This window comes from Chamaea fasciata, unplaced genomic scaffold, assembly GCF_029207755.1.
Source record: "Chamaea fasciata isolate MVZ Bird 193981 ecotype frontalis unplaced genomic scaffold, bChaFas1.0.hap1 SCAF_26, whole genome shotgun sequence".
Taxonomy (NCBI): domain Eukaryota; kingdom Metazoa; phylum Chordata; class Aves; order Passeriformes; family Sylviidae; genus Chamaea; species Chamaea fasciata.
This window is the reverse complement of record NW_027094111.1, coordinates 5,223,786-5,245,080: the sequence shown is the minus strand read 5'-3', so window position 1 is coordinate 5,245,080 and position 21,295 is coordinate 5,223,786. Positions and strand designations below refer to the sequence as shown.

The 21,295-nt window shown below is 51.7% G+C and overlaps 1 protein-coding gene across 1 annotated transcript in view; it reads left to right on the top strand.

Moving 5' to 3' along the window:
- HIVEP3 (HIVEP zinc finger 3) overlaps nucleotides 1–20,138 on the top strand; it is a 245,211-nt gene extending 225,073 nt beyond the window's left edge. The window contains exons 6-7 of the mRNA XM_066204726.1: nucleotides 10,524–10,699; nucleotides 19,909–20,138. Of these exons, the coding sequence (XP_066060823.1) occupies nucleotides 10,524–10,699; nucleotides 19,909–20,138 (406 nt within the window). The remainder of the gene's footprint in view (nucleotides 1–10,523; nucleotides 10,700–19,908) is intronic.
- Nucleotides 20,139–21,295: the final 1,157 nt, after the last annotated feature.

Here is a 21,295-nt window from a genome sequence, read left to right as displayed (position 1 = left end):
CAAATCAAGATTCCTGGGAGGAATGGCCTTGACTCTGAGCAGCACGGAAGTTTTGCTGGGCCACTGGAAGTTCTGCTTCTCAAATGAAGCAGCTGGCAAGTGTAAAAGATGCTAATTAATGGCATCAATCAGTCAGGAAATGGCGTGGAAAAAAAAAAAAGAAAGGCTGCTTAAAATAAATGTGGAGGTGGATAAAATGGGATGGGCCCAGCCTGGAGAACAGGTGCTGGTTTTTTGGCAAAAATGGGGGGTTCTTTATAAAGAAATGTGGCCCCAAAAAATGGGGAAATGATGTATTTCAGAAAGCAAATCCCCACCGGGGTGATTTCTTTCAATTTTTGTAGTTGTGTTGAAATAAATTCCTGAGCAGATTTGGGGCAGGTTCAGAACAGAGAGGTGGGAAAGGCCCTGGAGCTCCTGGCCACGCCAAAGAGCAACAGGGGAGTGTAGGGATGGAGGCACTGGCTTGGGAATCATGAATTTCATGGACTCATGGAATGATTTGGGTTGGGAGGGACATTAAATCCCATCCAGTGCCACCCCAGCCCTGGCAGGGACACCTCCCACTGTCCCAGTGTCCATCCTGGCCTTGGGCACTGCCAGGGATCCAGGGGCAGCCACAGCTGCTCTGGCAATTCCAGCCCAGCCCCTGCCCACCCTGGCAGGGAACAATTCCCAGTTCCCAATCTCCCATCCAGCCCTGCCCTCTGGCACTGGGAAGCCATTCCCTGTGTGCTGTCCCTGCAGGCCTTGTCCCCAGTCCCTCTGCAGCTCTCCTGGAGCCCCTTTAGGCTCTGCCAGGGGCTCGGAGCTCTCCCTGGAGCTTCTCCTCTCCAGGGGAGCCCCCCCAGCTCTCCCAGCCTGGCTCCAGAGGGGCTCCAGCCCTGGAGCAGCTCTGGGACCTCCTGCGGATTTGTTTCCATAACTGACCTCAGTCCAGAACAATTTATTCAGGAATTTTAGGGTCTCTTCAGTGTAACAAGTGCCACAGAGGCACCGTGAGGTGAGATCCTGCAGGGAGTGCTGGGAATGATGCCCTGGGTAAGGCCCAGAGCCAGAGCCAGGATGAGTGACAGGGGGACAAGAGGAATCAAGCAAACCATCAGTGGCCTCCGGAGCCAGGCAGGGCAGTGGGGGCAGGAGCTGCAGGAGGGGCTGTTTGCAGAGCCAGGAGTGGCCGTGTCAGCCCCAGTCACTGATGTCACCCCTCCGGAAATTGGTCAATCCACCCTGGGGGCCACAGAACTGACTGAGACGGGTCATCCGGGGGGATTTCTGGGCCAGACTCTCCCCGTGAATATTTTATGAATCAGCTGGATGAGTCGCTGGTTGGTTTTTTTTCCCTTTTTTTATCTCGTGTTTTGTTCTGTTTCTGTTTGATCTTGCAAGGGAGCTGCTGGAGCAGTGCCCAGGGCTGAGTGTGAGTGCTCACCCATGTGAGCTTTGTGCCTTGGTCCAACCTGTCTGCCTGCTGCTGGGCAGGCAAAACCCCCCAGCCTTGCACTGGCAGTGATGCAGCTTTAATTTATCCCCAAAACATCCAAAAACCATCAAAAATGTGCCTGCAGAGGTGGAGGCAGCCACCACCACACCCCTGGCATTGCAAACCCTGCAGAAGCTCTTGGCTGGGGTTTTTCTTCCCTTTTCCTCTCCCTGTGGTGGTGGGTGAGGAGTTTGGGTTTAGTTTGGGTTTAGTTTGGGTTTTGGGGCTCTGCAGGAGTTCTCTGTTCATTGTGTGGCATCATCTGGGGACAGGAACACTCAGCCCAGTCCTCAGACAGAGGCTGGGGAAGCTCCTGCATTGCCTGTCTGCTCTTAAAATTGGATCTAATGGGGGGGAAGCCCAGCAGGGACTAATTAGCGTGTGCACACAATCAGTGCAGCCCCGCATTTCTTCACGCTCTGGTGGCTAAAGCTGAGCACCTGGCAGGGACCAGGCGCCCACATTCCACTGAAATCCTCTCACCTTGCTCTGCACTCCCCTTTCCCCTCTCTGATTGCGTTGGAGCCTCCTGCCCCAGGTTTGTGCTTGTGCAGGAGTTTGCAGGGACAATTAAATGATTACAGCAGAGGGAGATGGAGCAGCTCTAATGAGCAGAGCTGTAATCCCACCTCTGTTAGAGCAGAAGATGCCACAGGCCCAAACTGAATCAGTCTTGCACTCAGGCATGGCGCTGACAGGAGTGTCCTGGTTTGGAAAGGCAGGTGTGTGCCAGGGAAAGCTGCAGCTTCCCTTGGCATGGAGAATGGAAACCCCCTCCCTCTGAATTATTATAGTTTTGCAATTAAGGGGCTTCAGGCAAAGATATGGGAATAGGAATAACAGTTATTTACTGGGAATGTTAAAAATACAAATGTAGTAGTACAAAAAACAAGCAAACAAACAACAAAAGAAAACCCTGCCCGGGTCAGAACACGCCCTGACCCCCTGTTGGTCAGGCTGTTGGTGTCAGCCCAGCCAAGTCCTCCTGCAGTGACAGATGTGGTTCTGCTGGAGCAGAGATGATCCTGGAGAAGGCTCCAGTGGTGCTGGGATGGGTCCGCTCTCCCTCTGGGAATCCAGTGCACACAGGCTGTGCTGGCGTTCTGAATGCCAGCTTTGATCCGGGCGGGAATGCTGGGCTCCTCCCCCTGGGTGGAGCCTCTCCCCATGGGATGATGGGATTGTATCAGCCCTGCAGCGAGCCTGGATGGCCCATGAACAGCAGAGATCCCCTGGAGGGAGGATGGGTCCTGGAAGGGATAAAGAACATGGCCCCGGCTGCTTTAACAGCTGCCCAGTAACACCTCCCCACCCGGTTCCAGCAGATGATGACAGGACACACACCCTGGTTAATCCTGCACTGCAGTCCAGGACAAGGAGGAACACGGACCAGCTCTGCCTTTGCAGCTTTCCATCCACACCCTGCCTGTGCTGCTGCTCTCTTTGGCCTCCTTGCACTAAGGCTCCCTCCTGGACACCCCAGGCTCCTGCAGGGGCAGCTCCAGGATCAGGGATCAGGCCCAGGATGAGGGATCAGGCACAGCTCCTGCACTCACAGATCCTCCCATCCCTGCCGCCCACAATGCTCCTCCAAATCCAAATGGAGAAACGCCGTTAAAAGTCGTCCTCTTTTTGTGTTTTTACCCCAGGAAAGGCTCCTTGTGTGGATTTGGGTTGTTGGTGGATGTTTTCTATGATTTCACCACCTGTGGAGGCAGCTCTGTGTGTGACAGAGGTGTCAGCGCTTTGTGAGGGGTTTACAGCAGCCAGCAGTGCCCAGGGAGGGGCTTTAAAGGCTGAACGTGCATTAAATCCTTACATTTGTGCAGGGGACACCTCCTGGAGGACATTGTCCATCCTCATTCCATGATGAGCTGGAATTTCCCACTCCTTGGCTTTGCTCTGCAGCTCTCGGGATAACTGTCCCTGAAAAACGTCCCCCCATCCTGACCATCCCATGCCCTTTTCCAGACCGTCACCCCATCCCTGGGTCTTTTCCTGTCTGTCCTTCAGCACAGTCATTCACCTTTTGTGTGCTTTCCTCCCAAATTCACCTCTCCATTCACCACAGATCCCGTTTCCATCCCAGTTTTTCTGGTTTGCTGGCACCGTTTGGATTTTGAAGTGGGGAAAAAAAAACCAAAAAACCCAACCCTGGACACAGTGATGGGATCACGCCAGGAGAGATTTCCTTGGATTTGGTGCCCTGCCCCTGTGCTGGTGTTCTGCCTGCTCCCAGGGCAGTGCTACAGGCAGCAATTCCCATGGGGTTTTCCCAGTGAAATCTGGACTCTGCCCACGTTTTGTAGGGAAGGTGGAAAACCCCTGATCTGCTTCTGGGCAGTGCCTTGGCCACCCCTGGCCGTGGTTCAGGGGAGCTGGCATGTCCCCAGTGCCACCGAGGTTGTGCTGGCAGAGCTGTGGTCACAAGGAGGGCACTGTGGGGACACTCCCACTTTATTGTTTCCCACTCAGAGAAATGTGGAAAATTGCCTGAGGTAGAGTCTGAGCTGTGGGCACCCACCAGGGGAAGGATAAAAAACAGAAAGGGTCACTTAGGCCTGGGTGATCTTTTTTTTTTTTTTTTTTTTTTTTTTTTTTGCAGTGCCATAAAATTCTTCCTCCTCCTATCCATGCTTGGATTCCCACAGAGGGGGAAGTGAGCAGGATGCATTTATCCCATTTATTAATGGATTCAGGGTTTCTTGCTGGATTTTGCAGTCGTGGTGCAGAAAGAGAGGGGACAGCAGAGCTGAGACCTTGGGCTCCCCAAGGGCAGATTTTGGGTTGTCAGAATCCCTTGGGAAGCCATCCTGAAGGGCACAGGAGTCCAGGAAGGCTGGACATCCTTCAGGAGGGAAATCCCAGGAGTCCAGGAGGGAAATCCCAGGAATCCAGGAAGGCTGGACATCCTTCAGGAGGGAAATCCCAGGAGTCCAGGAGGGAAATCCCAGGAATCCAGGAAGGCTGGACATCCTGCAGAAGATAAATCCTGACTGAGGGCATGGTGATGGTGGCAGCCACCCCTTCACCCCATGGTGTGTCCCCAAAAGCGACAGTCACCCCACACCCCGTGGTGTGTCCCTAAGGTGACAGTCACCCCCTCACCCCGTGGGTGTGTCCCTGGGTGCTGGGGGCTCAGCCAGCTCCCAGCCTCTCCTGCAGTTTCCCTGGAGATCAGCAGGTTGTGTCTGTGAGGATCCATTATCTCAGCCAGGGACAAGGAGATTTCCATGCCGGCTCCTCCCAGACCCGTATCCAGCGTTATTGTTATCTTGTTTGTCTCGGTGCAATATCCCCATCTGGAAATCTGGGATGCTGGAGTGGCTTCTGGTGCTTTTAGGAAGCTGGAAATGACATTGTCTGGCGTGGGTTTTGCAAAGGAATCCCTCTGTTCGCCCTGCTGGAGCTTGGCAGGAGCGCAGGGACAGCTCAGGGTGACTGTCTGGCCTTGAGGACACACCTGTGTGTGCTCATCCCCAGCCCCCAGGGACCCCGCGGGAAAGGCTGAGGAGTCCTGCTGCACACCCAGGTTCAGAGTGGTCATCTCGTCCCAGGGAGCTGTGAGGAAGGCAATTAACGAGCAGTAATTAGTGGCACCGTGGTAGTTACACATTTATCCCCGACCTGGCAGATTTTGCAGGAGACATAAAGTAGAAATGAGATCAGTTAATCCCAGAGCAGCCTGTCAGGAAGTTCCCAAGGATTTGGCCAAGCCGGAGGAGTGGGCAGCCTGGTGACAGATGAAATGTGCCATCAATAAACCCAAAATCTGACACCGAAGGCAACAACTGCGGAGCTTGACTCGGTTCACTGACAGGGAAGCAAACCCAGCAGCTCAGGACAGGGATCACATATCCCACTCCTGTGCCTCTGCACCCCAAATCCGAAAAGCAAACAAGGGATTTTATCAAATGTCAAAAACCGGTCGAGGAAATAATTCTTCAGTTGCTGTGAAAGCCTCCAGGGGTGTTCTTTGATACAGCAGTGAGCTTCAAATCATGAAAATTCACAGAATTAGGGTTTTCCACCTTAATGATTAAAATGCAACCACTGTGCCCAGGCCGTGACCAGCAAAGCCTTTGCAGGGCATAGTAAAATCCTGGTGGAATTAAAAAAAAAAATTAAAAAGGAAGCAGGAGGAAAGGGGTGATTCAGCCCAGCTGTGAGCGATGAGTCCCCCAGAAACCTGCTCTGCCTCCCTGCCTGCCAACCACCAAACTTCCTTCCCCACTGGCTGTCCAAGGTTTGATCCTGTGGTTTCCAGCCACATGGAGATTTTTGGATGTGGCTCACAGCAGTGAGGGGAAAAAAAAGAAGTGTTTGTGGCTGAAAAGGATGGCCAGGAATCTGTAACAGCAGATACTGAGAGCTCAACCTCCTGCAGGCTGCAAAGGAATAAATGCTTCAGGGGTTTGGGTTTCAGCTGAAGGGAAGGAGCTGAGACAAAGCTTTCTCCAGGGCTGTGGTTTCCCATTGTTGGGTTTCCTGTGATTTTGGGCCCGTTCTGGGGCCATCAGGCCTCTGGTGCTGCCGGGGGTGACACCAGCACTGCCTGGGCTGTGCCAGTCCCTCCTGCTCTGGGAAGGGGTTGCAGTGCTGGCCCAAAATTTGCCAGCAGGACACACCAAGGAAGCTTTCAAAAACGCATCAAATAACTGAGTTTTGATTTCTGTGCATCTGTTTGGAAGGGCTGTTCCCTAAATCAGTGTCTGGGCTCGTAATGACCAGTAATCAACCCTCTGTGTGCTCCCAACGATTCCAGCGTTGAGGGGAGCGTGGCCCTGCAGGGGCTGGGAGTTGGGATTATGAATTCCACAGGGCTCTGGAAGAGAAGCCCAGATGTGCTGCCACAAACCCCAGCTGTGGCTGTCCATGGGATCTGCTTGCAGCAAACCTCGTGGAGCAGGGAAAGTCCCATGCCCGGGGTAAATCTTCACCCGGAGTGAGCTGTGGCTGATTTATTTTCCTGATGTAAATCCCACGGGCACAGGAGCAGGGAAAGCGGGATCACACTGAAGGAATTATCTCCATAAATCCACTGCAGCCCTCAGAGCAGGCAGATGGCATCTGCAGAGCGTTCTCTGGGTTATGGCACCATCACCTCCAGCTTTCTCCCTCTGTGGTTTGCTGTTCCTTGTGGTTAACTTGCTTTTCCTCTTTCTCCCCTCTCCCTGCCTGTTTCCCACGTGGTCTCGGGGAGCTGTGGGGGAATATCTGTGCTGAAGCCTTGTGGAGTGTCAGACAAAGTGCAGTGCCTAATTCCAGATTAAATCACACGTCCCTTTTAATGCAGCCCCCGTGGCTTTAATGAGGCTGAGGAAGGGACACAAAAACATTTCCGTGGGAGGGTGGAATTAAGGGCAGTGCAAGAACAAGGCTGGTAAAGGAGCAATTCCAGGTTGTAAATTCCCAGCACACTGACAGGTAGGAAGGAGGCAGAGAGGGAAGCCTGCAGTACAAACCTGAGCAGAAAAAAAAATCAGGATTCCTGATTCCTTCTGCTCCTTTGGATACTTTGACTGACAATCGTCCATCCCTAAAAAAGGTGTGCCCTGGAATCCTTTAGGGTTGAGAGGAGGTAACTGGGCATGCTGGGATGGAGGCTGGAGCACTGGGTGAGCTCTGCAGACACCAGCTCAGCCCCCTCTGGCCAGATAATGAGAACCTTGTGATGATGGAGTTTGATGTCGGCTTTTTTAGGGTTTTTTGGGGGGGCTAATGGTTGGGAATGGCACAACGGGCTGAAATCACAGCAGATGAAATAAAGTATTTGGGCCACCAGGTGAGCCTGGTGATGATCTAGAGCACTGCTGCTGGTGATGCTGAAGGACAGAAGCACAAACTGTCCCCCCAGTTTTGGTCGGACACCAAAACCCAGTTCATGCTCCTGGTGCAGGCTGGGGCTGTTTAAACACCCAGATTTCCTCTCTTTTCTCTAATCCACGCCCAAAACTGAACCCATGACCTCATCCCCTTCACTCAGGAGCAGCTCATCCCCCCCTGAACACCCCCAACATCCAAGGGGCTCAGGCAGTGTCGCACTTTGGGACACGAAAGAATGAAGCAGGTAGCAGGAGGGTCAGCAGGAAAGTTCAGCTTTAATTTTTCTGTCTCCATCTTATATACAGTTCGATTAGGAGGCAAAAGATTGGCTCCACAGGTTGCCACCTCTTTGACCTCGTTGGTGAAGATCACCATCAATCACATTTCTCCTCCCAGAGGAGAAATAAGTCAACAAAACAGATAAATTCTGAAAATATACATAGTTTTCTTGAAGCTGCGTGAGAACAAAATGCAAACGCTGAAAAGCAGGCAAAGTTAGGGTGACAAGGCTGGACGGGCAGCACGGGAAGGGTTAATCCCAGCTCACTCCCTGCACCCAGGAGGATCATCCCAAATTTCAGCTGCAGCTCCCCGACGCTGTTTTACACCACAACGACACAGACTCCGAGATTCAGAGGGCTGAAAATGACTCCTCTGTTTTTGGGATGTGTCTCCCTTTTATACTGTTTCACACAGACCAATCTGATTGGTGACACAAAGACAAACCTCTTCACTCACATTGGTCAGACCACAGGGACATCAAGAAGTCCCTCCTAGGGAAAGGAATGAATAACAAAGGTACAGTTACATAAACATTTCTCCAGTATAGAGAAAATTCCCTGGGAAAAGAATTTCAGAAAACAAAAACACCTCAGGCACGAAACCAGGGCTGCAGCTCCCCCAAAAACCCCCATGGGGCTGGAATTCCCTGGACTCTCCCTGAGGGAAAGGAACCAAATGTATGGGAGATCCAGGGGTCCCTGCAGTGCCACTCTGCAGTGATTTTATGTTTGCTATTTTTTGGGTTTGTTAAAAATTAGTCTAGTGTTTTGAGTGTTTATTATCATTATTTACCTTTTTTTTTTTCTTTTTTGGGAGATAGGATTAGGAGAAAAGTAAAGTAGGTTTAAATTTAAGAGGTATAAAGATAGGTTTGTTAACAAACACTAAAAGAAGAGAATGAGAAAATGAAATTTTTAAAACATTTTTAAATAACTGCTTATTTTTTTACTGACAATATAAAGAGATAAAACTTGTGATTATTAGTCAGTTTTACTACTTTCAAATAGTTTTTTTACTAGTTTTTAGGCAGAGGGGGGTTTTTTTAGAATTGTTTTGGAGATACTGTTATAAGAAACAGTTTCTTGGTGGTTTATATGTTATGAATTTTTAGATATTTGGGGAATTTTGTGAACTGTGATTTTTTAATTTAGTTTTTTTTAGTAATTGTATATGGGTTATATCAGGTTTTTAAATAGGTTTTTATTAGTTTTAGGGAGAGGAGGTTTTTAAAGAATTTTTATGGAGATACTGTTATAAGAAATAGTTTCTTGGTGGTTTTTATATTATGAATTTGGAGTTGTTCAGGGAATTTTGTAAACTGTGAAGTTGTTTTTTTTGTTTTTTATTTTTTTTAATAGTTGTATATGGGTTATATCAGGATTTTTTTTAGGGTATAGTTTAAGGATGATTTTTTAATTTCACTCACTCATTTCTATCCCCACCCTTGCAGGGTGGGAGGAGTTTCCATGGGCTCATCCTCTGCAGGCCGTGCCTTTCTCATCCTGTCAGTTCTGGGCTGCATTCGGGCTCTTTGTGTGGGTTTTTTACTCAGTTTTAACCAACCCGTGTTTTTTCTACGTTATAAATACACAGATTTTAGTATTTATTACATATTCACTTCCTGAAGCGCTCAATCTATTCCAGTGCAGCTGTTTCTTTTCAAGTCCCTGCTCAGTCTGGCTGCTGTTTTCTCACCCTTCTGGTTTGGAATAGGAAGATACTAAAACCTGACTGATGGTGTTGGATGCCTTTGGATCTCCTATTAACAGGCTTTAGACAGCCTGATTTTTTCCAGGGTGGATGTTTGGAGATTTCTGAAGACCTGACTTAATTCCTCCTGGGTAGAAAAAAAAAAAAAAATGACTGTGCAAGAAGTGCCATGCTTCAAATATTTGGCGTCTTTAAGATCTGAGGGGAGCAATTCTGTGTTACCTTATTCTTCTTGTGCTGCGAGTACAGGAAATTGCAGACCTCATTTGCTGAGCAGCAGGAGGCAGAAAGATTTGTCTCAGTCTTACACGGGGTTTTTTTCAACCCCCCCACCCCCCCATCCTGCAGCTTTCCCCGTGCACTAATGCCTGGGCAGGAAAATAAAATATGTAATGGGAAGGAAGGATGACCAGTCTCATTCTCTTGGGGAAACCTAAATGGTGACGCTGTGCAAAGGATAAAAGAGCTTGGTCTGCAGTGTCTGCAAGTAGTGGTAGCACGATTTATTTATTTAAAAAAAAAAAAAAAAAAAAAAAGAGAAAAGGATGTTTCCTTCTCTTTGTGTCCATTCTGGGTGTCTCATTCAGGCTCTGCAGGGGTCACATGGGGGTTGGTGGCAGCAGTGACTTCTCAGGTGTCTCTGGCTGCAGCCCTGGCAGGCTGGGGGAGTGTCCCAGGAGGTTTTCCCAGCACCCTGCGGGCACTGACTGGGCACGTTTCACATGGCAGGGAGTGACAGGCAGCTGGGCTGGGCTGGGACAAACTCTGTCCTGGGACAAACCCTGTCCAGGGACAAATCTTGTCCAGGGAAAAACCCTGTCCTGGGACAAACCCTGTCCAGGGACAAACCCTGTCCAGCCCATCCTGGGTGCCTCGGTTTGTGTTTGGGGACATCAGCACAGTGACTTAGCTCAGCTCTGGGCTCGTGGTGTGCACAGAGCAGCAGCTGCAGGGCAGGAGAACATCCCAGCACAGGGCTCAAGCGTCTGGAGGCATCTGGGCACGAGCTTTGGGTGATAATTCACGTTTAGTCTGATCACCCAGAGCTACCAAACAGCAACCAAGACCTGTGGTGTCGATAACTAACACTAGTGCTGCAGAACTAACTCAGCAAAGTTGTGACCTCTTCTTCTTCTTCTTCTTCTGTTGAGGTGGGAATCTTCTTTTTTGTTTTGTTTTGCTTTTTTTTTTTCCCCTTTATCACGCCACCTGTTGCTCATAGGTACAAATCAAACGAAGAGTATGTGTATGTGCGAGGCCGTGGAAGAGGGAAGTATGTTTGTGAGGAGTGTGGAATTCGCTGCAAGAAACCCAGCATGCTGAAGAAACACATTCGCACGCACACAGACGTCAGGCCGTACGTCTGCAAGTACTGTAACTTTGCTTTTAAAACCAAAGGTAAGCCACAGCCAGCTCCCAGCTGCTCCTCTGCTCACTGCTCTGCCACCAGCCTGCTGGGGGGCACTGCCAAAGGGCCAGGGAAGGTTTTCCCAGGGGCTGCCAAAGCCCCCCGAGCTGGAGGGAGGGGGATGAGGGAGTTGGAACTCGGTTGGTGCGTTCAGAAGAGGAGCGGCTCTGCGTTAAGCCAGGCTGCAGAAGAGCGTCCCTGCCATCCTCCTTGGGCTTCTCCAAGGGAAAAATCGTGAAATGCAGCTTCCCTGGCAGGGCTTCCAAACAAAGCCACCCCAGAGCAAGGGCAGGAGCTCCAGGCTCCTGGCTGAGCCCCTGGATCCAGGCTCTGGGTGGCTTTTCCTGCTGGTGCTCTCCAGACCTGCCCATCCTCATCCTCTGCAGCTGCATGTGGCTTCCACATTCTCTGTATCACCCCTAAGGGCTTTCATCCCAGGACATCGAGCCATCAATGCCACCTGGTGTCCCCTGCCATGGCCTCAGGGAGGGCGTGAGGAGCTGCAAACCACGTGCAAACAAAAAGGCTTTTCCAGGAGAAACGGGGAGTGGGGCTTTCCAAACGGCCAGAGGTGCCCCAGGGGCCTTTAACTTCCTGCAGGGCTCTGGCACCGTGGGTTGGACAAATCTCTCGTGGCATCAAGCCTTGGGATTAGGCAGCAAGTGTGGGGCTCAGATTCTTGGCTACAGCTTGACAGATCCGTGAGTTCAGGGAGTTTTGGACAATGCTTTTGGGCACATGGGGGGATTCCGGGGGCTGTCCCATGCAGGAGCTGGACTGGGTGATCCTTGTGGGTCCCTCCCAGCCCAGGATGTTCTAGAACACTTAGTGTGTAGCTCTATCAGAGGGTGACACAGCCGGGAGGGTCCAGCGCCCCAGGAGGAGCTGGTGTCACCCGGGCGGTGGCACAGCGGGGGTGTGGGGAGGGGTGCTGCGTGCTCTGTGGCACGTGTGCTGGCCCAGAGGGGACAGAGGAGGACCAGGGAGGTGACCAGAGCGGGTGACTCGGGGTGGGCAGTGCCTGGAGCTTTGCGGGGAAGGCTGGCGGGGATTTCTGGGTGACGACGTGCTGGCGCTCACTGGGGCTGGGGGACAACGGGAAGTGATACCGGGTTGGAGGCCAGATTCTCATGCTGCACATCCAAGCGACGGTTCTTCCTCTCCCTCCCATCCCGGAGCTGTCTCTGATTCATTTCCTTTCTCGTCCCCTCTTGCTTTGACTTCGTTCCGAGGTTTTCCTTGGAGGGCTGAACCCGCTCAGCCTCTCCCGTCACCTCACCCCACTCCCACCATGCTTCTGGAGGGCTTTTGGCCCAGGCTGCTGGGATCAAACCATCCTCTCCACCACCTCTCTGGCTGCTTTTTTTTGCTCTTCATCTCTGCTCCTTGAAGGATCTGTCAGCTCTGGCTGCACATTGCCAACAGACACTTCCCTTCTTCCGCTTGGCATGGGCAAGGGAGCATGGAAATGCTTCCTTCCACACAACCGAAAAAAAAAATCATCAACGCTCTGTTGGGATTTGAATGGCAAAGTCTCCCTTTGCCTATGGATGCATGGAACGGGCAGAACTTCCCCCGGGCTGGCGATTTGTGGATAAAGAGTCGCATGATGGTGACTTGGAATTGCATGAGGACGGCTCTTTGCTGGGAGGGGGTGACGGGCAGAGCCCTGGGGTGTGCTCAGACTGCAAGAAATGGGAGAAAAGCTGTTTGGGGGGGCACAAGGAGCTCTGGAAGAGTGGGGAGAAAAGAGAAGAGTCCTGTGTGTGTTGATAAAAGCATCAGCTGGTGATGGAGAGTTTTTACCAAACGAGAGTTTGAGATCGCTTAAAAAAATCACCGGCAAGGGCAGGAGGAAAATCCATTTTTTCACTTATGCCCCTGCCGGGGATTAATTTTTAAGCAATTTCGAACTCTGGGTCATAAGCAGAGTGGCCCAGAGGAGCGGGGGCTTTGCAGAACTGGTGTCCCCCAGCTCCTTTTGGAGGGGTTTGTCTGGGCCCTGGCTCCTCCCTGGGCTGGGTGGGTTTGGCAGCCCCAGGAATTGCAGAATGCAGAAGCTGCAGCTCTCCATCCTGCCGGGCTGCACTTGCACAAAAAAAAAAAAAAAAAACACCAAAAAAACCTGGGGCTTTTTTAGAAATCAGCTTTCCAGAGTTAATTTTAGCCTTCAGCATCAGCTCCACGGGGAGGTCTGTGAAGCTGGCTTCGTTTTGGCTGGGGTAGATCTCTCCAACATGATCTAATGCTCTAAACTCTCAACTAGGCTGGAAGCAGTTAAATGGGGGGTTTATTATTGTTATTATTTTTAATGAGGATCTTTATCTGGTTAAAATGTACCTCACCCCCCCACACCCCTCCCACTCCAGAAAATCAATGTCTGTGTTCCAAGAACTGGGAAAACTTTTGCTTTAAAATGCTTTAAATATTTCCCCTTATTCACCAACTGTCTGCTTTTTGTGCCTTTCTGTCACTGGAAGCCAATCTGTTCTTTCGACTTACAGAACTGCAGGAAAAAAATTATATTTTTTTATTAATTTAAAGCAAATCCATGAGATTAATTTTATTCTTTTTTTATTATTATTATTATTTTGCTCTGTGTGTGTGTGTGTGTGCTCGCTTAGCTGATGCGAACAACAGCCTTGGAAATTTTGCTTTGCAAAGGTTTGTTTGATTTGGTGTTTCTGGAGCAGACCTGAAGGTGCCTCTTTAATGAGGTGGAGCTTTGTGCCTGTGGCCTCCAAGAGGGTCTTTAAAGGAGGTTCAGCAGCTTCTGCATTGTTCTCTGGGCAGGAAGGAAATGAAGAAAAAGCTGTTTTCCCTTTCAGGAAGGTCGGGGAAAACTTTTCCCTTCCCCTCTCTCCCAGCTGCTCGGGGTGAGCTGGGACCAGGGGCAGAGCTGGCACATTAATTCCCCTTTTCCACAGTCATTTTCTGTCCTCCCTCAGACTCACATCACCCTCTCTCGTCCTGACTGCTCCCAGTTTCCTCAGGATTTCTGGACAAAATGTATGGAACAGCTCTGAGTGGATGCTGCTGCCTCTGCCTGGAGGTCAGGCGGGACGAGGAGCTTCACTTTAATTTAAAGGGAGCTGTGGAAAGGACACGGTGCCTGCTGGCTGCGGACACCCATTGCACAGTCTGGGCCACTCACATTTCCCGGACACCAGGCTGCTCCCTGGCCCCAGTCAGAGCCCTCAATAAATTCATTTTCAGTTCCTTAAATCAGCCCCTGACAGCACTGAGGGTACTGCACATGTGAATGTAGCAAATAGATGCAATTAAATGTATTAAATGCAGCTCCCCCCAGCCCTTAAAGCGCTGCCCAGGTTATTGTTCTTGCAGCTCCAGCAGCCTGAGCCTCCTCTGGAAAGCACAGAGCGGGTCCAGCTGGTGAAAAACTCTGTCAGAATTCCCTGCTGGGAGAGCAGGGCACAGGGATGGGCACATTCCCAAAATATCCCCAGGGCTGGGGCCCATCCAGGGGCGGAGCATCCCTGGGGAGCCGCTGGATGGGCTCCCTGTGCTCCTGGGGATGTCACAAATGTCCCCTGGGGTGAGGACAGGGTTATCCCTGCCTGAACATCCCATGGGATGTGAGGCCAGGAACAGAAAATGCCCCAATGACCCAGCCAGGAGATGAAACACTGAGTGAAAGGAACTCTAGAACTCTCCAGGGAAAGGGGAAAAAAAACAATCCAGGAGTCAGGGCTGGCAGCAAAGGACTTCCAGTGAAATATTCTCTGGTATTTTCTGAAGCCAGTGCAGCCAGTAAAGACTCAGCCTCACTGGGAATTCTGCTCATTTGGAAATCTGCAGATCCTGGGTACCTTTCTGGAATATCAGCTTTTGGCTGGTGCAGGGGACTGGTCTGATCCAGGAGGAGGCTGATATTCCATAGCCCGTGTGGACACGGGCAGGCTGCACCTGCAAATTCACTCCTTTAATCTATATGTCAATAAGGATAAAAGATAATAATCGATCTTTTAAAAAACTGAACTCCTCTGCCCAATGACTTCTGTAAATTAAAGCTTTCCTCCTCGTAAACTCTCACCTGGGGACGTCAGCTCCGCACCAAGACCTAAATCAAGGCCTGTGCACTATTTAAATCCCACATAAAACCTGTTTCAGGGATTTATTTGGGACACAGATTATCAGTTACGGCTGGTTCTCTGTGTGTGAGGGAATCTCCTGGCAAGATCACAGAATCTTGGGATGGTGTGGGTTGGGAGGGAGCTTAAATCCCACCCCAGCCACCCCAGGGACACCTCCCACTGTCCCAATGTCCAGCCCGCCCTTGGGCACTGCCAGGGATCCAGGGGCAGCCACAGCTGCTCTGGCAATTCCAGCCCAGCCCCTGCCCACCCTGGCAGGGAACAATTCCCAGTTCCCAATCTCCCATCCAGCCCTGCCCTCTGGCACTGGGAAGCCATTCCCTGTGTGCTGTCCCTGCAGGCCTTGTCCCCAGTCCCTCTGCAGCTCTCCTGGAGCCCCTTTAGGCCCTGCCAGGGGCTCGGAGCTCTCCCTGGAGCTTCTCCTCTCCAGGGGAGCACCCCCAGCTCTCCCAGCCTGGCTCCACAGGATTCTTGTCCTTCCAGAGAAGCTGCTGCTGTCCTTTCAAGTGATTTTCAAAGAGGAACGTGACAATTGTTAATCCTGTGAAGCTCTGGCTGTTTGTGTCCCCTGCACTCGGTCATTTGTTGGTTTTTTTGGGGTTATTTTTTGCCAAATTGATCAGATTTAACGGCAGAAATAGAAGGGATGGTGCAGCCCCAGCACAGGCAGGATCGTTTTCCCAGGAATCTCAAGGCTTCAGCTCCCCACCTTCTGCTTTAACTCCGCCACCTTGAAAACACGAGAATGGCTCTTCCCCAAAAAAAAAAAAAAAAAAAATTTAAACAAAAAAAAAAAAAATCCATTTTCCTCACGAAATTTAACTGGGAAATCACTTCTAGTCCCTATTAAGCTGCTTTAGGTGCTTTTGGAAGCCTCGAGTCACAGCTTTCTCCAAACAACAGAGGCATTTAAGCTGCTCTAAGTCCCCAGTAAGACCTCCCAGCAGCGGCAGAGCTGAGGCAGCTGGAGCACATAGTTCTGGGCGGGCGTAATGGGAGCTGTGCTCCTCCTGTGGGCTCACAGTTCCCTAGAATTCCTGAGGACTTTTCTTTTTTTTTTTTTAAAATATAGCCAGTTTATTTCAAATCTGGGAGTTTTGGTGGTTTTTTTTTTTTTTTTTTTTGGTAAACAATCCCCAATAAGGAGCACTTACCTGCTTGGGGTTCAGTGTAATTCCTCTGCTATTTAAATCCAGCCTCCCTGCTGCTCTCTCCTGCTCCCTCCGAGATGTTTTTCCGTGGTTTCCAAGGAAGCGATGCCGTGTGGTTTGCTTTTTTTTTTTTTTTTTTTCCCTTTTTTTCCTTTTTTCCTTTTTTTAACTTTGGAGCCAGAACTCTGCAAAGGCAACAAGTAGCTGTGAGTCTTCCCCTCGTAGGATTCAGATGCAGCTCTCACTTCGGCGGAGTGGTGTTGATTTGACTGGAAATCTGCCCCAGGAAGGGCTGCAGCGTTTCATCCTGCCGGCGTTAATTAAGGGGTCTAAAAAAACACAAACTGCAAGAGGAGCCCTGATCAGATAAACACCCTTGTCCTCCCGATTGCTCCCAGGATGATCACTCAGCTTCTCAGCCGGTGGAAAGGAGCCTCCAGCTTTTAATTTCCTTTAAAACCACGCAGAGGGGGCAGATGAGGATCTGCCCTGCTGAGGTCCCCTTCCCCTAAAGGATGCAGCATCCCTGTTGTGTCGGGATTTCTCCAACGAAATTTGCACCCAGGGCTTTGCAGGAGGATCTTGGCCAGCAGTTTTACCTGGTCTGACCTACGGGGATGGAGGCAGAGACAGAGCAGAGGGAAAAGGAGAGGGAGGGGAAGGAAACAAAGCTTGGAATGGGTTGGTGTTTTGGTGTTGGGGGTGAATTTGTTGGCACTGGGGGCTGGCAGTGCCTGGGCTGGGAGAGGAGGGCGGGAGCCACACCCCGCCCTGCCCGGGGACACAAAACACAACGGGAGGTGGCACTGGTGGCTCCTGGCACAGCTGAGCCCCAGCAGAGGGGCAGGAGGGCTCGGGGGGGCCTGGCCAGGTCCTGCAGGTGCACAGGGACAGGGACAGGTCCTGCAGCTGCACAGGGACAAGTTCTGCAGGTGCACAGGGACAAGTTCTGCAGGTGCACAGGGACAGGTCCTGCAGCTGCACAGGGACAAGTTCTGCAGGTGCACAGGGACAAGTTCTGCAGGTGCACAGGGACAGGTCCTGCAGCTGCACAGGGACAAGTTCTGCAGGTGCACAGGGACAGGTCCTGCAGGTGCGCAGGGACAGGGACAGGTCCTGCGGGTGCACAGGGACAGGGCACTGCTGTGTCCCCTGCACACCTGAGGTGGCCACGGTGGCCTCGGAGGCCCTGAGCCCAAACCATGGCACTGCACAGCCCCCGCAGGAATTCCTGCTGTCCCCTCCTGCTGCTCCCAGGGCTGGGTGTTGGTGGCACTGAGGATTTATGGGCTGGTTTTGGGGCTGGGGTGGCACCAGAACTGCTGGGGATGTCCCCGATGTCTCCTCTCCACTCAGGGATCCCCACAGAGCCCAGAGCAGGCACTGCCTCAGGCTGGTTTGCTGTTTGCTGCCCTTGCAGAGGCTCCAGGCAGGGGTTTTGCAGGGGTTTTGCAGGGATGGGGCATTTCTGGCAGCAGGGCTGCGAAGTGTGAGCAGCACAGTGTGGATTGCAGCACGCTGACTCAGGCTGTGTTTTCGCTGGTTTTCACTCCGAAATGAAATCCCAGTTCCATGAGGCCACAGCTGGGACTGTGGATGGGTTTTTTTATTTTCATTTTCAGGCAGTGGCGATTGACTGGGAGCAGAGGTGTCCGTGAGAACACGCTCCTGCCTCACGGGGTGGGTTTGAGGCCACGACAGAACTCCCGTTTTGGGGGGGAAAAAGAGGCTCTGATTTGGAGCAGGGAGCTGAGCCAGGCTGGCCTCGTCCTCACACCTGAGTGTCCTGACTAAGGGCAGCTAAACGTGAGGCTTAAAAATAATAAATCTCCCCTTTTTGCAGCTGTTTTGCTGCATTCAAGTTATTAAACATCCCCGGAGTCCTCCTCCAGGTTGGGTGCCTGATACACAGAGTCAACCTTTGTCTCTCCTGGTGTTTCCTGCTGGAGCTGCTCCATTCTGGATAAAATGGGCTGAAATAAATAATTCATGGGCTGAGGAGAAATCAAGGTGGCAGCTGGGTGGTTGTGGCACTCTGAGAGGTGAGGGCAGCATGGGTAATGCTCTGCTCCAGTGAACAGTGGCTTTTTTATCCCTGATACCCAGAGCAGGAGAGGCTCAGAGAGGCCCTCGGTGCTCCCACCAGTTCAGGGACTGTGGACTTTGCACTGCAGGACCCCAGTCCTCGCTGGAGGTTGTAATAATGCGAGAGAATCCTGGTTTTCCTCTTTTTTAAATAATTGTTCGGTGAGAAAACCAAGCCTGGTGCCCCTCAGTGCCCTCAGGTGTCAGTTCCAGCAAAGCTGGGGGCACATCAGGGGGTGGGAAATTCAAACATTCATAGATTCCTTCAGCAGGGCCCAGGTTCCTTCTCGTCATCCCCTCAGCCCATAAATCCCTGGCAGTGCCCGAGGCCAGGCTGGACGGAGCTTGGAGCACCCTGGGAGAGTGGGAGGTGTCCCTGCCATGGGACTGGATGGGCTTTAAGGTCCCTCCAAATCACAGTCTGGGGCTTTAAGAAGAGCTGGAGGAGAGGAGAAGGGAAAATGGGACATTTTTTATTGCTTTAATTCTCCTGCCCTTCATCTTCTTGTCTGCTCCACCTGCCTGCTTCTCCCCCTCCAGCAAACTCTCCCCTTTGTCCAGCATTTCCCGGGGCTATCAGTGGGGTTAATCAGTGTCTAATTAACCTGCCTGTAATTTGGGAGGTGGAATTAGAGAGGTGGCCTCTGATGCCCAGAGCAGCCCCCAGTGATCCCACATGCTGTTCTCCCTCTCCCAGGGGCTGCTCTTCCCATCCTGGCCTCCAGGAAGCCTCAGTTGGAGGTTTCTGAACCTCATTTGGAGGTTTCTGAGCCTCATTTGGAGGTTTCTGAATTCCAGAGGGTGTCCAAGGCTCCTCCTGCTCAAGGAGCCGAGCTGGCCCGGCCCTTTGGTGCCTTCCAGAGCACCTGAGCCATTCTTTTTTTGGGAAAATGGGAATGTAGGGGGTTTTTTTCCCTATTGTTGGCAGCTCAAACCCTCGTTTTATCACAAATTCATAAAATCATTAAAGCTGGAAAAGCCCTCCAAATGACCCAGCACTGCCAAGGCCACCACCACTGCCCCACGTCCCCAAGTGCCACATCCACTTGGTTTTGGAACATTTCCAGAGCACCTGAGCCATCCTTTTTTGGGGAAAAAGGGAATGTAGGGTTTTCCCCACTTGCTGGCAGCTCAAACTCTCATTTTATTGTAGAATCATGAAATCATTAAAGCTGGAAAAGCCCTCCAAGATCACCCAGCCCAACCACCACTGCCCCACGTCCCCAAGTGCCACATCCACGTGTTTTTGGAACGTTTCCAGGGTGGAACTGCCCTGCCCTGTGCTGCTGAGGAGCTTTCCCCTCCAGGGGCTGTTGAGATGAGGTTGGAGGTGATGCCACACTGGGATGTGTTTCCCACCCCTTCCTTCCTACCATTTTAATTTTAATTTTAATTATTTTAATTTTAATTTTAATTTGCTTCACCCTCACAGCTGAAAGCAGCCCAGGCCTTTTCTTCCCCCAGCCCCAGAAGTTTGCCCCAGCAGTTTTTTCAGGCTGCACAACACCTGAAAGGTCCCACAGCCCTTCCAGCACCTCCTCCTGCGCCCCAGGGCAGCAGCAGAGGGAGGGAAGGGGGGACCTGGCCTCGTGTCACGAGGGATTTGCAGTGGGCAGGGGCTTGGGGACAGTCAGGGACCTTTGTCTCGTTGAGAGGGAGTTTTGATTTGTGACTGGCAAGCTTGCAAAAGGGAAATAAAAAGGAAAAAAAAAAAGAGAAAAAAGGAAAAAAAAAGAGAAAGAAAAAAGAAAAAAGGAAAAAAGAGGGAAAAAAAAAGAAAAAGGGGAAAAAGAAGGTGGAAAAAAAGGAGCCACATTTGAATAAAATATGATTTCTGCTTCTTTTCAGGGAATCTGACTAAACACATGAAGTCAAAGGCCCACAGCAAAAAATGTCAGGAGCTGGGCGTGTTGGTATCTTCACTGGTGGATCTGGAAGCCGAAGAAGGTAAAACCTTCCCCGCGCTGAAGCTGCTGTGGGTGCTGAGAGAGGGGCAGGATCCAGCCCTGCCCTGCAGGACGTCCTGCCACAGCTGGGGACCCTTTTGTCCCCTCCAAGCTCCTTCCAGGGGTTTCTGAGTGGTGGGGCTGTGCTGGGAGTTGCACCCACGGGAGGGCGTGAGCCTGGCTGCCCTTGCTGGGCTTGGTGACCCCAGGGGACATTTCAGCTCCAGTGGCTCTGGTTCTGTGCCTGCTCAAGGTTTTGGTGGGGCAGGGAAGGGCAGGGCCCGTCCTGCTCAGTTCTGTGCAGGTGCACCCAGCACACAGGGAGGTGGGCTGTGGGAAGGTCGTGGTTGGTGTCCCAGGGTGTCCCTGCCATGCTCTGGAGGAGCCCGGGGCAGTGACACAGGGACGTTGTCACACAGGGGCAGTGTGCCATCATTAAATCACTGCCCCTTCCTGCCTGGGCCTGCAGGGGTGTTTGGACACTGCTGGCTCTGGGGAAGGTCTCCCCTCCAGATGTTGCTGCAGAGCTGCCCCTGGGCTGTGCTGGGCTGTCGGGACTTCGTGCAGCACTCCGGGTGGTTTTGAAATGACAGAAGTGCCCAGAGCCCATTTGCTGCTGCCACTGCTGCAGAGACCCTGTGTGTTTGTACAGGGGGGATGCACAAAACTGCTCTAGGCAAGGATGGGCTCACAGGAGCTTTCCTTTCCTTTCCTTTCCTTTCCTTTCCTTTCCTTTCCTTTCCTTTCCTTTCCTTTCCTTTCCTTTCCTTTCCTTTCCTTTCCTTTCCTTTCCTTTCCTTTCCTTTCCTTTCCTTTCCTTTCCTTTCCTTTCCTTTCCTTTCCTTTCCTCTTCCCTTCCCTTCCCTTCCCTTCCCTTCCTTCCCTTCCCTTCCCTTCCCTTCCCTTCCCTTCCCTTCCCTTCCCTTCCCTTCCCTTCCCTTCCCTTCCCTTCCCTTCCCTTCCCTTCCCTTCCCTTCCCTTCCCTTCCCTTCCCTTCCCTTCCCTTCCCTTCCCTTCCCTTCCCTTCCCTTCCCTTCCTTCCCTTCCCTTCCCTTCCCTTCCCTTCCCTTCCCTTCCCTTCCCTTCCCTTCCCTTCCCTTCCCTTCCCTTCCCTTCCCTTCCCTTCCTCCCTTCCCTTCCCTTCCCTTCCCTTCCCTTCCCTTCCCTTCCCTTCCCTTCCCTTCCCTTCCCTTCCTTCCCTTCCCTTCCCTTCTCCTTCCCTTCCCTTCCCTTCCCTTCCCTTCCCTTCCCTTCCCTTCCCTCTCCTTCCCCCAGCTTCTCTCCCACCT